Genomic DNA, 16,297 nt, shown 5'->3' on the forward strand with positions numbered 1-16,297 from the left:
CCAAGTGGCAGTGCTGTGTCACCTGTAGCTGGTGAGAAACACAGCTCAATGCCTCTCTCAAGGAAATAAATCCAAAAATCTGCTTTGGACAGTGACACAAACTGTCTGCTCTACAAACTCAGTGCCAGCAGGGACAGGAATGTTGTCAGTGGATCCCTGGGGCCAAAGGAAGAACCCTGAGAAACTGAAGCAGGTGTGACAGTGTCCAGGGGAATAAAGCACAAAAATCAGGATGCCAAATCCCAGGGAGCAGCAAGTGGCATCAAGAGCACTGCTGCAATCTCCAAACTGATGGGTGTGCTCTGCAGGGAGAAGCTAATTCCTGCAGAAACAAGCCAGGGAAAGACACACAACTCATTTCACATAGATTCAGAACATTTGAGGAAAACTGCTCTTAGGATTTCCTTCTTCATGATTAACACTCTCCACCCCCTCAGGGCCAGCAAAGCCTCTTCAAAAATGATGAAAATTCAGATGTGTGTGGACCTGAGGCAAAATTTTCAGAGTTCTCTAGCCAACAGTGTTTCCTTTGGTCATTCCAAGGCCTCCCTCTGCATCAGAAAGTCCCAATATTTCCTCCCTGAGCCTCACTGCTGTAATCTTTTTCTTTACCTCTTCCTCCAAGCCAGCCCTAAGGTTTAAATATGGTCAGAGATTTAAATAATCCCCTGCCCCCATTCCCAAGGCAGCCTCCCCCCCTGCTCTGTCCCTAGCACCTGAGGGATCATCCCCACCTGGATCCCAGCCCCAGTGGCTGCTGCAGCCCTCAGAGTGCACATGGCAAAGAAAGGAAAAAACAGGATAAAAAGAAAAGGACATTTCCCAAATGTCATGGGGACAAATTCATAAGCCAGGAAGCACATTTAGAATGTCCACAGAGCAGTGGAATAATCAGCACAGACATAATCACTGCCTGGCACTGCAATTCCAGGCACACACCACGACAGCTGAAGCTGGCAATTCCAATTTAGACAAATGAGAGCTCCCCTGCCCTGCTCCTTCCCTTCTCCCACTCTCCAGCTCTGAGAAAAGCACTTGAGCAGCGACACAAAAGGAACCTGCTGCAAACTAACCCAGCAAAACAAAATGAAGGCAGGCAAATTCTCCAGTGCAGCTCAGCATGTGCCTACCCAAGGTCCTGACTGGAGGATGGGATGCTGCACCTGTGGGGAAACAGCAGAGTGAAGAAGATGGGGTTTATGAACATAAACTATGAGAGAAATGAAGGCTAAAAGAATGTTTACCCATACAAATGAGCTACTTTTCCCCTTCCTCCAGCCTTTCCTGCTGCCAGCAGCTCAGCTGATCTCATTGCAAGGCAGCCCAGACACTTAACTGGCAGAAAAAATGTTGTTTTTCTGCTGGTTTAGGTTTCTGAATAACCTGATGCACAGCTGGTCAAATGCCACTGTCAGCCCAAGGGACCTGCTGAGCCTGTGCATCCTCCCTTCCAAAGCTGCCCCTGGCTCCATCCCTGCCACATCCTGCAGAAGCTCATCAAAAACTGCAGCAACAGAAAATGTGTTAAAAGGGCAGCTCCAAACCAGTCAGAACCAGGAGAGCATCAGTGAACTGCTGGTTACTGTCCTTAGCAAGTGACATCTTCAAAGAGGGGGCAGGAGGGATGGCAATTCAAAAATCTAGAAAGTAACCAAAATTGATCCCTTGATATTTTGAAGGTTTTGAGTGCCTGTAATCATCAAAGCTGCATTTCTGGGCCTGAGCAGCTCCCACCCTCCTTGGTGACAGCACCTTAGCAGATGTGATTTATGGCAGCTCAGCCTGTGCTGATCAGAGCTGTGTTCCTGTTTGAGCTGGGCAGCTGGGTGTGATCCTGAGCTGTGGCAGGCACAGCAGCTGGGGGTGATGGACTGGAACGCTGCAGGTGCTCCTGGAACACACAGGGTTGGAGCAGGGCTGCTCAAGTGTCACATCTCCCTGCAGGGACAGGGTGACAGCTCCATGAAAACACTGATGTGTCCCTGTGCTCATGCAGGGACAGCCTGAGTGCCTTGGGGTGCTGGATGGGAAGGAGGCACTGTTGAACCCCCTCTTCAGTCTCTGCAGTAAGCAAAGAGCAGGAGCTGCAGCAGGCAAACCCTCTCTGGATCATCCTCTGCCAGTGAATTTTACCAAATGCAGTGGCAGCTCCCACTGGGAATCACAGTGTCAGCTCAACACAATTTAAGTACCAATTAACACAAAATCCAAACAAACCTGTCCCTTCAGAGACTCCCAAGGCTTTCAGGGTACCAGGGATCACTGGCACTGAAAATCCTGCTTTAGGGACAGACAGATGGAAATTCTCCTCCATACATTAAGTAGCTTCTCCTGGGTGTTAATCTGCCCAAAGGAGAAATTTTTGCCAATTTTTGCAGCAAGGCAAAGGCAGGGCTGACACTGAGACCTCCTGAATAACCCTGGCTCCAAGGGAACTTCCAAAGCTCCAGCCCAACCTCCCTCTCCAAGCAGGACCAGCAATGGGATCAGATCCCAGCATTTAGGGCTGGAGCTTATTGGCTCCTAAAGATCTCCAAGGGAGAGACTGATCAACCTGCCTGGATAACCTGTCCCACTGGCTGAGAGGCCAAAGGGTGCAGAAGTTTCCTCCCAGCAGCTCAGAATGATTTTTCACTGCTCATGACCTGTCCCTGCTCTCAGCACAAGGGTGTCCTTAGTCCCCAGAGATGTCCCCACCCTCCCTGCAGGCCCTTGGTGACACAGAGCCCACACGGACAGGAGCAGCAGGAAATGCAGAGCCTTTCTGTGACACACAAAGAATCTAAATCAAACAAGTTTCACCTATGTTTACAATCAACTGGGCTTCTTTCATGCCCATTTTCTGTTGTTATGGAAATGTTACCTGCCCAGAACACAAGATAAATGGTTTTTGTAGACTGGAGTTGGAATGGGACAATTCAGATACTCTGCATCTCAGTCTTCTTCAACTGATGATTTTCCACCTGACTATGAAAGTCTTTGCAATAAATTGTGTCAGAATGTTTTAATATGCTCTGATCTATTGCTCTCTGCACAAGTGAAACAGTTTTGGGTTCCAGTGTGCTGGGAGGGGTGGTCAGGGTGATTTTGTTTTTAAACAGAGGCCATGGAGAACATGCCCCAGCAGGAGACCCACAGACAACTTGCTCTGTCACTGACTCAAGGCCAGTGAGCAGGACTTAGATAAATCACATGACTGCCAGTGCCTCATCCCTGTCCTTTATGGTGCTCCTGATGTTCCTGAGTTTTGGGTTAAACCATAACATCAAGCTGGAATTCATGAGAAATCATGAGACTGAAGACAACTCTGCCCATGCAGATGGCAAAGCAGCAAGTCTGATAGCTCAAAAGCAGTATTTGACCATTTAAAACAGCTCAGCTTTTTCTTTTTCTTTTTTTCTTTTTTTTTAGATTTTAGCTAACCTCAAAGTTTTGGTGTTTTTTTTTAAACACCAGCAGGATTTTTAATATAAAGAATTTGTGCCCTGCAGCCAGCTGGCAGACACAATTACCACTAAACAGAAAGGACAGGGAAAGGAGTGGGTGAAGTAGGAAGGGAATAAGTACAAAAGCACAGGACAACAACTGGAGCTCACTGACTTTCTGCATTTGGATCAAGCATTTCAGTTTCTGCCCTAGCTCTTCCTTTTCTTCTCAGACACTCTCCCAGTCCCAGAAATCTCTCACTGTCTAATGTTTTCATCTTAGCAAGGGAAAACAGTGTTTCCTTCTGCTTTTTTCTGGAGCGATTCACATTGCTCTGGAGTACTCTTGGAGGAAGGAAACCAATTTGCTGCTGGATTGAAGGGCTCAGCTCACCTTGACTTCATCTGGGCAGCTGCTCCCTGCTTTGTGACAGAACAAAGCACCTGGGATCAGCTCCTGCCACACTGAGGCAGCTGCTTTTGGAAAGAGAGTGGCCACTCTTTCAGCAGGAGGGAGATAAAGGATGAGGAGAAATCATGAGGAGCCTGATGAGAACGTGACAACTCAGTGACAGGAAATCTGCCAAGGCCAACAGCAAAGGGACTGAAGTTCCTGGGAACAGGAGGTACCAACCCAGCTGGAGCTGCTCTCTAAGAGCAGAGATGATGTTTCCTGGATGCTGCACTACTGTTAAATACTTCCCCCAGAATTCCTGCTCTGAATGGGACTACAGCTCTCACTGTGTTTGACCAGATCTGGCTGCAGTGCTGCAGGGTTTGCTCCTTTTTATTCTGTTGAGGAATGGTGGGAGAGAGACAAGGCTCACCTGAAACAGTGGGGCAGGAGAACCTCCACCATCAGGCTTGCTCAGCTGTGAGCAGGGCTTTGAATGAGGTCTGGCAGGGAATGATGGTGATGATGATGATGATGTTGACAAGAACCAGGGCACTGTGAACAGGCTCTGGAATGTTCCTTGTGAAGGCTAAACAAGTTGGATCCCATTTCACGTGCCAGAACACAAGTGCATCCATTGTAGGGAACACACAAAGAGGAATCAGCTGTGATCCCACAGGGGTTACAGATATATGGGGTCTCCTAATAAATTGTGGCACACCAGTTCCAGCACTCACATTTATCAAAAAAATCAATTAGACTTGTTAGATCACTGCTAAAGGGCACTTTCATCAAGAGGAGTCATCAAAACACCTCAGAAGTTCTTTGAAAGGTTCCTTTTTTCAAGGACAAACATGTTAATTAATGGAGCATCTTTCATGCCATCAAGAAAATTAGGGGGAAAGCACAAATGCTTTCTGATGTGAAGCCAGTGTTTCATCAAGGAAATTTATCAGCATTAAAAAAACCCAGCACGGGTTTTCATAGAATCACAAAATCATCAAGGTTGGAAAATACTTCTGAGATGAAGGGGTTTTTTGGTCAACCTTTTGAATGCTTCCAAGGATGGTGACCCCACCACTGCATGTCCCCATGCCTTTCTGTGAAGAGATTTTCCCTGATATCCAACCTGAACCTCCCCTGGCACAAGTTGAGGCCATTTCCCTTCATCCTATTGCCAGCTATGATGACTTTGTTTCGGGGGAAAGTCTTTAAAAAGGAAAAATTCCATCAGGGATGTGTGGGAAAGGTGTCCAGCAGAGCCTTCACATGGAGTCACACGAGTAGCAGAAAGCAGAGCCAGGAAAAAATGAGATTTTTGGCTGATTTACACAAATGCAGCTCTCAGAGACACCAGCTGAGGCTGCACAGAGCCAGACAGTGAAGTGCATTCAAAACCAGCCCACAGCAACTGTTTTAGAATCAGATTGGTTTAACATTTCTCACACATTTCTTCCTAAAGCTCCCAGAATTACTTGGCAAGTCCTGACTTCATCCAGCTCCAGCCCTGCAATACCCATGGATGAAGTGGAGTGGGAAGGGAACAGCACACTCCATAACCTGGAAATCCACACCTTCCCTCTGGGAACTCCAGGGAGATCACTCAGGGTGAGGAATGGCAGCTTCTCATTGTTTGTTCTCACCCTGTGGGATGTGTTTGCTGACCTGGGCCAGCTCATGCTCTGTGTGAACTCTCTTTGTCTCCCTCTGAGCTCTCCCCTTATGTCCTCACACAGTAAATGAGTAATTTACTCATTTAATCCAGTAGTTCCCCTCCTGGCACGATTCTGGAGTGACTTTTGATGCAATAGAAAACCTTTCTGCCCATTTTACTGTGCACAGTACCTGTTTTTTATTGGAATGATCTAACAGTGCCCAGCTGGCCCCAAGAGGCTGCTGCCTGTCCTTGGAGGCTCTGGGCACTGGATAAAGTCTGATGGTACAGCTGACCTTGCTTGGGACAGAATGAATGTGTCAGTCAGTGCCCAAGAAAGCAGGTTTAAAAGTGATTTAGTTGATTGGTTTTCTATTCAAAAAACTCCCAAAAGACAACAAACAAAGCCCAGATCAAAACTTTCCACCTCAAACACTTCTCTGCACTGCTGTGCTGGTTTCAAGGCCAGGTTGGAGCACCCTGGGCTGGTGAAGTCCTTGCCCACAGTCCTGGATGAGCTCTAAGGTCCCTCCCAACCCAAACCATTCTGTGGTGTCAGAAATGTTCCTGACCCATCCAGGAACCACAGGTCAGAGCCAAGGGAGCAGAACATCCAAGGAAACAGCACTGAGCTCTCTGCTGAGGATCTGTGTGAGTGCCCATGGCAGGGCACAGCTCAGCAGGACTGTGCAGACACAGGAGGCAGAGGATTGGGAAAGCATTGGGAGAGGCTGCATGAGACCAGGGCAGGGCACAGGCCTTGGAATATCTGCCAGCACTGAGAGAAATCTAAACAGAAGGAAAAAAGTTTAAAAAAAGATACAGAGTAACATTTTCTGCCCAGAATTTTCCACTCAAAATCCTTTCACACAAGAAGCTTCAAGTCAGGAATAACACAGCAATTCAGTCAGCAATTATTACCTAAAATAATGTGGCAGAAACTGAACTTTATCCTGTGTATCAGATGTGCTCTGTATTCAGCATTACACACAATGCAAATTTCCCCTCATGCCAACTCTCCATTTCTCCTATTTGCTTTTGTGGAAGGGATGAATTCTAATGGCTCAATAAGAGCTCATTGAACATTCCCTTCATGGATTACATCTTTATTGTGGTGAGCTTACAAGTGATACTGTTTGGATGTGTAATTTATGTGAATTAATGTACAATTCTGGGGTCACTTTGCAGTGCCTGAAGAAATCATCATCCAAATTAACACTGATTGGAAGTTGGGAGGCACAGCAGTGTCTTGTTCAGCACCACAGAGCAGTCACTGCCTGATCCCTGCCAGACTCCAGCTCCTGAATTATCTCTGCCTCTGGCACAAAGCTCAAGTGTTCAAGGGGGTCAGGACTGCTCTGGCTTTTCAAGGAGGGTGTTTATACATTAAAGGGCAGCTGTTGTTGGTGAACTTGAGGGTTCCAGGAACTGATAATGGACTCTGCTGCCTTCTATCTTGAGATAATTAGCTCAGTACAGCCCCCATTTCTCACAGCAAGAGCATCTTCAAGAGGGGGCTGACACACACTTCAGTTTATTCCTGAAGTGAACAAACCCAAATGAAGTGGCAGCACCATCCAGCCTCTCTCTAACTCTTGGCAGAGCCCAAGCACAGGAATCACAAACCTGTTTTTTTACCATTTCTTCAGCTTGAAAACATTTGCACTCCTACTTGCTGCTCCCCAGGACAAGGCTGTACCTACTCCTAAAATGACTGGAATAAAACTATTTTCAAACATCTCCTTGGGGTGGGTTGGAGAAGAAGGAAGTGCAGGTGAGTAGTGATGCACACAAACCTCTTTGGCAAGGAGGTGATAAGCACTGCCTCTAGGACTGTTCATCCATAGGACTGTTCATCCATCAGGTTTGGGTTCTTTACCACAAAAGAGCAAGTAAATAATCTCTGGGCAATGGACAACACCAGCAGGTTTCACCTCCCACCTCCTGCTTCTCTGGTTTCCATGCTCTGCTCTCCTCCATGGAACAGCAGGGACAGGAGAGCTCCACTCCAGGTTACTCTAAGGATTAAGAAACTGGAGCTGTTGGTTTAAACACCCTGCTGGCTGAGCAGGAACTGAGATGCAGGATGCACTCTCTGGAGTTTCCCAGTAGAAGGTTGCCACCAGCAGGGATTTCCAGGGAATGTGGCACTGCCAAGGGCACTCACACCCTGCTTTACAGGGCAGGTTCCTCCTCAGTCCTCTCACAGATGGAAAAAAACCCTGAGGAGGAGACTCAGACTCACAGGTCAGCAAATTTAAAAAAAACAATGGAGTCTCACAATGGAGGTTTCCATTGATTTTGGAACTACCTCATGCTCAAATGGGAATGGAACTGGATTTTCAGCAGAATAAATATAATCCCAGCCCCCAGGGAGAAAGGGGTGCAGTTTGTCCTGGGATTTCTTATTTTTCCTTGGTCCTGATGTGTGACCCTGCTGCAAAGCTGCTGAAATGCAGCGCTGGGCCCGTGGGTTATCCCAACATCAGAATCCTCTCCAAAGGATCCCAGAGCTCTGGGAGGAGAGGGCAGGGACTGCATAGGGCAGGGACTGCCCCTGCCAGCCCCTGCCAAGGCTGCTGCCCAGAGATTTATCTCAGAGGGGTGCCTTTCACACGTGCACAGTGTTCCACATCTCACAGAACTCAAAGAGGAATTGTGCTCACACAGCCAGAAAAGTGAGAATTATTTTCCTATTGAAAGACTCAGACCTCAGTGTTTTGCACCTGATCAGATTATGCATGTTTATGCAAATCAAAATGTCACTCTCACAGCTCCTTTTCCTCACTAAGTACCTGCAGCAGAGCATAAACCTCCTCAATTTCCTGTACATCATTTTAACACTACCTACTTATGTCATTTGGTGCAAAGCACCAAACATCAGTCCTAAATTAAGAGTTATTTTAGCTTTTTTCTTTCAACCTGTTTAAATGTTTCTCAAAGATTTAAATGTTGATGTCTGGGGAAAAATATAAATTGATCTTCTTGATCAGTGTTGTTTCAAGTAAACTGATTGTCTCCTATTCTGAGTGAATTTCAAGTGATTTTTGTTACATAATTCAGACATCTAAAGCCTTTGTGAATATTCAAAAGGATAATGCAGGGAAGGAAGGAAGACCACAATATGAACCACACACTTAATCATCTCCTTCCCAAATGAAGCTGGATAAAGAGAAGATTTAAAGCCTACAAGGCAGCACTTTGGAATGCACTGGAGACTGTTCTCATGCATTGCTTCTACTCCACTGGAGTCACTGCACTAATAATTCAGTGAGACAAGTTAAGAACTGAATTTATTAGAGACCAGAAAGTTCTGATTTCTCTTTGTGACAGTCATCCATGGATTTCCAAGCCATGCTGTCAGTGAGAGCTGTTCCATCTCACCCTTCACAGAAACAGCTGCTGTCATGACAAACTCACCCTGCAAAACTCAGCCCATCCTCTCTGTGTTCCTTCCCCAAGTGCAGGGTATTTAATTTATAAAAGAATTAGCACAGATTTATAACAGCAGCAAGAAAGAACCAGCCTGAGAAACCTTTACAGGGAGTTCATATCCAACCACAGCACCAAGCCCTGAGGCACAAGGAACCTCTTTACACTTCAGGGGCTGCTGGAGGCAGAATATGAATTTTTCCGTTGCTCAGAAAGCCTGTAAGTGATTTGGGATTCAATAATCTCTTGTTTGATCTCTAGCTCTGTGATAAAATGAGCTCTGGAGTGTGTCAGACATTAAGAACTTGAAGCTGTGAGTCAAATAGCCCCAAATCTGGGATCCTAAGGCAAGTTTGTCACCCACCTATGAAAACACAGATCTTTGAGCACTGAGTTGATCTGACTGAGATAATTGAACTGATCTCAATTGTTTGCACTTCCCAAAAAGTTCTCCCACAGCTTTAATGGGAGAGAGTATCAACAGAGCCCCAGGAGCAGGCAGGCATGACCTGCCTCAGGGCAGTTGCCATGGTATTGGCAGGGGACTGCAGAATTTTATTTCAGTGGAATAAATGCACACAGACCTTTTTATCTTCCCTAATGCACTCTCCACACACCCTCCCACCTTCTATCTCCACTTCTCCTTTCTGTGATCATCATTTCTCAGGCAATAATTTCTTTTGTCCTTTCCTCCTACGCTCCACTGCCCCTTCTCCTTCTGTGCATTCTCTTCCCTCTGCTCTAATTTTTTCCACATTTCCCCACTGGTTTCTGTGTCTCAGTGCACCAATGCTGTCACCCTTACACACTGAACTAAATGCCAAAAGAGAAGCAACCAACAATTCAGCAGCCTGTGCTTACTTTTACATCTGATATTCCACACAGTCCAGCAATGCTGCACCAGGAGTGCTCTCCTGGCACCTGGAAAATGTTTAAAGCAGTCATAATTCAAATGCACATTAGTTAGAAGATTAAAGACTGTAACCAGCTGCTTTTCATGTTAACCTTGTGCTGGTTATTGCAGCAAACAGCTGTCACAGTGGGAATGGTGAATTTAGTTCAGTGCAAAAAGCACAGAGTGGAGCAGAACTGATATCCCTATTTATTATTATGTGCATATTCAGAAGCTCTGCTATAAAGAGTTTAATGAAAAGGGGATTTTATCTGGGGAGGGCAGGCTGCAAAGGGTAAGTCACAACACAGTCTGTATATCTGGAATTGCATGAAGGGCTGTTCACTGATAATCCACAGAATCAATCATGGAATGGTTTGGCTTGGAAGGGATCTCAAGGCTCATCCCATTCCAACCTTCCACCGTCCCAGGCTGCTCCAAGCCCTGCCCAGCCTGGCCTTGGACATTTCCAGGGATCCAGGGGCCTGCCCACCCTGCCAGGGAACAATTCCTTCCCAATATCCCATCTAAACCTCTCTTCCTTCAGTTTGAAGCCATTTCCCTTTGTTCTATCTCTACATGCCCTTGGAAACTCCATAATGATGAAAAGAAAAGCAGTTAAAGCAATCCCAAACCAAAGATAAAAGACTGAGTGGCTAAGAACATCCTCATCCCCGTGTCCAGCACTTCATGGCACTCCTCAGCTGAGATTACACACAAGCAGCACAAAAACAGTCTGAAAATACCTTAGGAGAAAGCAGCTGAAGAGGAAAGTACTTCTGGGGTGTCCTCTGAGAAGCACAAGAAAGAATAAGCACCTTCTCTCCAGGGAAAAGGCAAGTGCTGAAGGAAATTGCCAAGTTATTCTGGCATTACATAAGCTAATGCCAAAACCACCTTTTTGAACTGTATTAGCCTGTGCTGTCCTTTAAAAGAGAGGCATTCATTTATAATCCAGAGAGAATTTCAACCCCCAAATCTGAAAAACCCCTGAAAATTGGGTTTTTTAGAACAGCCAAAGTTCTAATAGCTTTTGTGTCTAAACACCCAAAACTATTCCATCTTAGAAACAAGGTTAAAGTGAATTAACTGTGCTGAATCTTTTTACAAAGCAGAAAAATAAGACCCAATCTTTGAGGAGACAGAGCTCATAAATCCATACCTTGGCACAGAACTGCAGGAAAATGGATTAATTCCACGAACAGCACCAAGAAACAGAAGGAGAATAAAAGAGGTAAAGGAGGCAAAGGAAACTGCAAAGACAAAAGGCCCTTGGTCCAATTCCTTGGATCCAGGAGTAAGTTGTGCATGACAGCTGTCAGTAAGTGTGAGAAACTCACTGGAAAGACAAGTCATGTGTGGACTTCTGCCTTCTCCAGGTGTTAATGGCCAAATAATTGTGCATTTGTCATATATTTCAGCAGGTGCTCAGCAGGAGCTGCTTCACCACCAATGAACTGTTGGGCTCAGCCCCAACAGGAGCCTGGCAGTTCTTTTAACACAGATTTGTCAGCCCAGTGCCTGGCAGGAGCCTCCCCCTGATCACACCCCAAGCACAGCTCCCTGGGACTGCCACAGCAGGCACAGCATCAGGAGGCTCAGGACACAACCAGCAGCTCTGGGGGGGCTGGAATGCCTCAACTGCTTAGTGGCACTTAATTAAAATCTTTAAATCACTCTGCTAATTAGGAGCTACACTCTGGCCCAGGTTGGTGGCTGTGGATACCCAACCACTCTGAGTCCAACTGCAGCACGGATCAGGCTCATTATTCAGCAACAGCATCAGGCTCTCAATCAGCACAAGAACTCCTAAAAACGTGGATTAAATCAAGGAGAGGGGCCCAGGAACCAGAGCTCAGAACAGCACAGGGAGTGCTGGATTAATCTAATTACTCTGCTGATGCTTTTTGCTGGCAAGCTCTTTAGCAAATACACAGCAATGATAAAAGAATTGCCTCATGCTGCTACTCCAGAAGTTAATTAAGATTTGTTTGGTGGAACAAAAGACAAATCAGGGTTGGGGAAAAAATCAACATAATTTTCAGTGTTTCTGACAGCTGCAGTGAGTTTGTTTTAAAATAGATTAAATGTAATTATCCTTGTTATTTTTTCCTCTGTTGATGCTGAAAATGACACAAGATTATAAACTGTAGGACAACAAGCAAAGCATTGCTTTGGAGCAAAATGTTCTATTTTTTTTAAAGCATGTAATAACCCACAGTTCTTCTTCACCATAAAGCAGCCAAAGTGTGGAAGTACCACTTGAAAAGCAGATCCAGACTGAAAGAAGTGACAGACACATCCTTGTGTTCCAAGGTGGCCAGAGGTTAACCCAAAATGGATTAAACAGTGCATCCCCTCACTGATTTGGAAGTGCCCCAGCAAGTCTCTTGGTTTAGGTGGGACCCAGACTGAAATCATGGAATGGGTTGGGTTGGAAAGAACTGTAAAGTTCATCTTATCCCACCCCTGCCATGGCAGGGACACCTCCCACTGTCCCAGATCACTCCAAGCCCTGCCCAGCCTGGCCTTGGGCACTGCCAGGGATCCAGGGGCAGCCACAGCTGCTCTGGGCACCCTGTGCCAGGGCCTGCCCACCCTCACAGGGAACAATTCCTAATTCCCAATATCCCATCCAGCCCTGCCCTCTGGCAGTGGGAGCCATTCCCTGTGTCCTGTGCCTCCATCCCTTGTCCCCAGTCCCTCTCCAGCTCTCCTGGAGCCCCTTCAGGCCCTGAAGGCTGCTCAAAAGTTTCCCCAGAGCTTTCTCTTCTCCAGATGAAATTCTTCACCCTCTTTCAGTCCCCAAGTCCTGGAGTTTGATTTTGAGGACTGACATCTCACAATGACCTCAAATCCCAGTTTGGACTCCAGCACTTCTGAATATTTGACTGCAAGAGGGACACACACACACAGACACACAGACACTCCCCTCTTCCACCACAGCAACAGCTTCTGCAGCAAAGCACTCGTGGCTGCCTGAATCACTGTGCTCCTGTCCATAAAGATGGTCACAGTCTCATCCTTTATATTTTCCAAGTATTTTTAGGTACAACTGATAGAAATGTGCAAAGCAAAAGAATGTTTTTTTGTCATCAGCTTTTATACCTTTTAATTCTGCACTAGACTGAAGCATTGTTCCCTGCTTATCCTAGGCAACCACAAGCCAAACCATATGGGTAGGGTCCCAGGAGTCCCAGAGAAAGGAGAAAAAAGGAAAATAAAGTGTGCTCTCCATATTCTAATCACGGCACAGCCGTGAATGACAAAGGCTTTTTCTTTGTCTTATTTTAACAAAAATCCCCCAAAGAGCTGAGCACCAACTCATTAGCAAAGTTCTGCACTTGAATGCATAAACACTTTCAGGTAGCTCAGTTCAAAGCATTTCTCCTCTGGCTGTGAAGTCTCAGAGGCATTTGAAGAGAAGGGATAAATCAGATTTTAGGCTTCACTTCAAGATTATGATTTAATTGAAGGCTTTTTCTGAGTGGGGGACAAGGATATGGTGAAGAACTGGAACAGAGAGCTAGAACTGAGCTAGGAGGTGAAAAAACTTGTACAGAGACAGTGCTTGTGAAGAGAGGCTTGATGGGAAACTGATTCACAGGGATTAACAAGGTGCCAAATGCCCACATCAGCTTTGAGAAGACATTTTATCCCTCAAGCAAATAATGCAGCAAAATATTTGAGACTTCTCAACAGCATGGCTTTCCCTGTGTCCAAAAGGTGGTGGTGGAATGAGGAAGCATTGATTGACAATGGGTTAATTGGCTGCACTGATGAGGCCACAGCTGGAGTGCTGTGTCCAGTTGTGGGCCCCTGACAACAGAAAGGACATTGGGGGGCTGGAGTGGGTCCAGGGCACTGGGGAAGGGTCTGGAGCACAAGGAGAAGGGTCTGGAGAATTCCTGAGGGAGCTGGGAAGGGGCTCAGCCTGGAGAAAAGGAGGCTCAGGGGGAACCTTGTGGCTCTGCACAACTCCTGACAGGAGGGGACAGCCAGGAGGGGGTGTCTGCCTGCTCCCAGGGAACAGGGACAGGACAAAAGGGAATGGCCTCGAGCTGCGCCAGGGGAGGTCCATGTTGGACATCAGGAGGAATTTCCTCATGGAAGGGGTTGTTCAACACTGGAAGGGGCTGCCCAGGGAGTGGCAGAGTCCCCACTCCTGGGGAAAGCCTGGATGTGGCACTCAGGGCTCTGGGCTGGTGACAAGGTGGGGGTGGGTCCCAGGTGGGACTCAGTGGTCTCAGAGGTCTTTTCCAACCCCATGGATCCTGTAATTCTGTAATTCCAGGTGCAGCACTCCCAGCAGCACTAAGATCCCAGGGGAGAGGGTTCACTCAAATGTGTTTTCAATGAAGAACAGAAGACAGAGTGGGTAATGACTGTGAGAAGGATGGCAATAAAACAAGAAGCTGCTGGAAGCTGAAGGAAAGGCCAGCTGAAAGCACTGCAGTCCAGTAAACCCCAAAGAAAAGTCTGGAACAAAACAGGATACAGATGCAGACTATCCAGAGGAGAATCACACTGAACTGACACAACTCAGCAAGTCAAGAGAAGGCAGAATTCTGCCAAACAAGAGTGAAGTCTATGAGGGGGAAGATCTCAGCACATCTGAATTCCTCACTGTTGCTCTTGGCTGTTTCTATTGATATTTTGAGGAGACTGAAGAGCCTTCTGCTGAGACACCCTTATACATCAGCAGACAATAGAAGTAAATACATCCGTTGTATGTAACAAAAGGAAGATCAGAAATTCTGAAAACATTCTTCATGAACAAAACCTAGCAGCTGAAAATGAGTCAGGGGGGCAGAGACTGGCAAGAGCCATCACTGCACTGGTTTAACTGGTTTAACTTTAGCAGCTGTGCTGCTGTGCTTGGCCAGGAGCAGCCACAGTCACAGGACTGTCCCTCACCTACCAGTGACTCAATCAACTCCTGATGTGCTGCTTTGGAAAAGGGGATTAAACCATTTTCTGTTGCTCTGCAGGCTGTACAGTCCTGATGAGCATTTCCAAAGTGTCCTTCCTACCTCAAACATCTCCTGCTCTGTCCGCCGGTGATCATCCAGGAGCTGCTCCATGTAGGTCAGATTTCGGAACTTCTCCAGGTAGGTGCTGTACTGCTTCTGCAGCTGCTCCTCAATCTTCTCATACTCATCCATGAAAGCAGGGCTGGGGAGAGCAAGCACAGGGAACTCAGTGAAATCTGCCCAGAGAAGCTGGGGCTGTCTCATCCCTGGAATAGCTCAAGGCCAGGTTTTATGGGGCTTGCAGCAACCTGGGACAGTGGGAGATGTGCCACAGCAGGGACTTGGGATGAGATGAGCTTTAAGGTCTCTTCCAACCCCAGCCATTCTGTGATTCTAGGGGTCTATAAATATTGCTCTGAAATACAGAATTCTGAAAAGCAATTTTGGCTTTGCAGCTGCCCTTCCATATCCACTAATCCTCTTGTTCTTGAGGTGTCACACTGCTTCAGAGAATAAAAGCTCAAGACAAAGCCCCTCACTAAACAATCCTGGGAATTACAGAAAGCAAGGAGAAGGTTTTGTGTACAACTCCCTTTTCCCTTCACACGGGCACAAAGGCAGCATTTTGGCCCCCTCAGAAGGCAATGTTAGCTTATTTATCCTGTTGTTCCATAACTGCACAAAGTTAGTGTGTAGCATGGCTGGCAAATCATCTGCTTTGCTGGACTTCCTTGCTACAAAAGTGTCCTGGGTCATTACAGGTTTAATTAGCATGATGAAGTGATGATGTCATTACACCTGAGAGCTGAGTGATGCACCCCAAAAATCACTGCTGCTGCTCAGAGCTTCACACCCCCCCAATCCACATCCTGCAGAGTGGTGCTGCTAAAATAGGAATGTGAATCCAGGTCATTCCTTCCCCCACTCCCTTGTCTAATAGCTCCTCTTTTTTAATATTAGGTCAGATTGCAGATTGTATAAACCTGCAAGTTAATTAAGGGCCAGAAATCAACCCAAACTGTGAACCTGAACACTCCAGTATCCAATGGGGCTTACAAGGAGGGAGACTCATCATCAGGAACTGCAGTGCTATGACAAGGAGCAATGGGTTCAAAGTGAAGGAGGAGGTTTAGAGTGGAATTGAGAAGGAATTGTTCCCTGGCAGGGTGGGCAGGCCCTGGCACAGGGTGCCCAGAGCAGCTGTGGCTGCCCCTGGATCCCTGGCAGTGCCCAAGGCCAGGCTGGATGGGGCTGGGAGCAGCCTGGGACAGTGGAAAGTGTCCCTGCCATGGCAGGGGTGGCACTGGATGGGCTTTAAGGTCCTTTCCCACCCAAACCAGTCTGGGATTCTGTGATTCTATGAATCTTCTGGCAGACTGTACCAGTGCCCAGAGCATCTGATCCTAATAAGGGCAGAAGGAATTTTTCAAACTGGAGGTGAACACCAGAAGTCTGTGGGAACAGAGGGGTTGTTTGCACCAGTTCCACCCTTTCTGCTCCCACTCCTTCCTGCAGTAGAGAACCAGT

At 46.8% G+C, this 16,297-nt stretch overlaps 1 protein-coding gene across 2 annotated transcripts in view; it reads right to left on the bottom strand.

Annotated features, from left to right (window-relative positions):
- CLUAP1 (clusterin associated protein 1) overlaps positions 1 to 16,297 on the bottom strand; it is a 59,464-nt gene that overhangs the window by 23,064 nt on the left and 20,103 nt on the right. For both annotated transcript variants that reach the window (XM_084216292.1, XM_084216291.1), the window contains exon 8: positions 14,831 to 14,972. In XM_084216292.1, the coding sequence (XP_084072418.1) occupies positions 14,831 to 14,972 (142 nt within the window). The remainder of the gene's footprint in view (positions 1 to 14,830; positions 14,973 to 16,297) is intronic.

This window comes from Fringilla coelebs (genome assembly GCF_963513975.1).
Source record: "Fringilla coelebs genome assembly, chromosome: 16".
Lineage (NCBI taxonomy): Eukaryota > Metazoa > Chordata > Aves > Passeriformes > Fringillidae > Fringilla > Fringilla coelebs.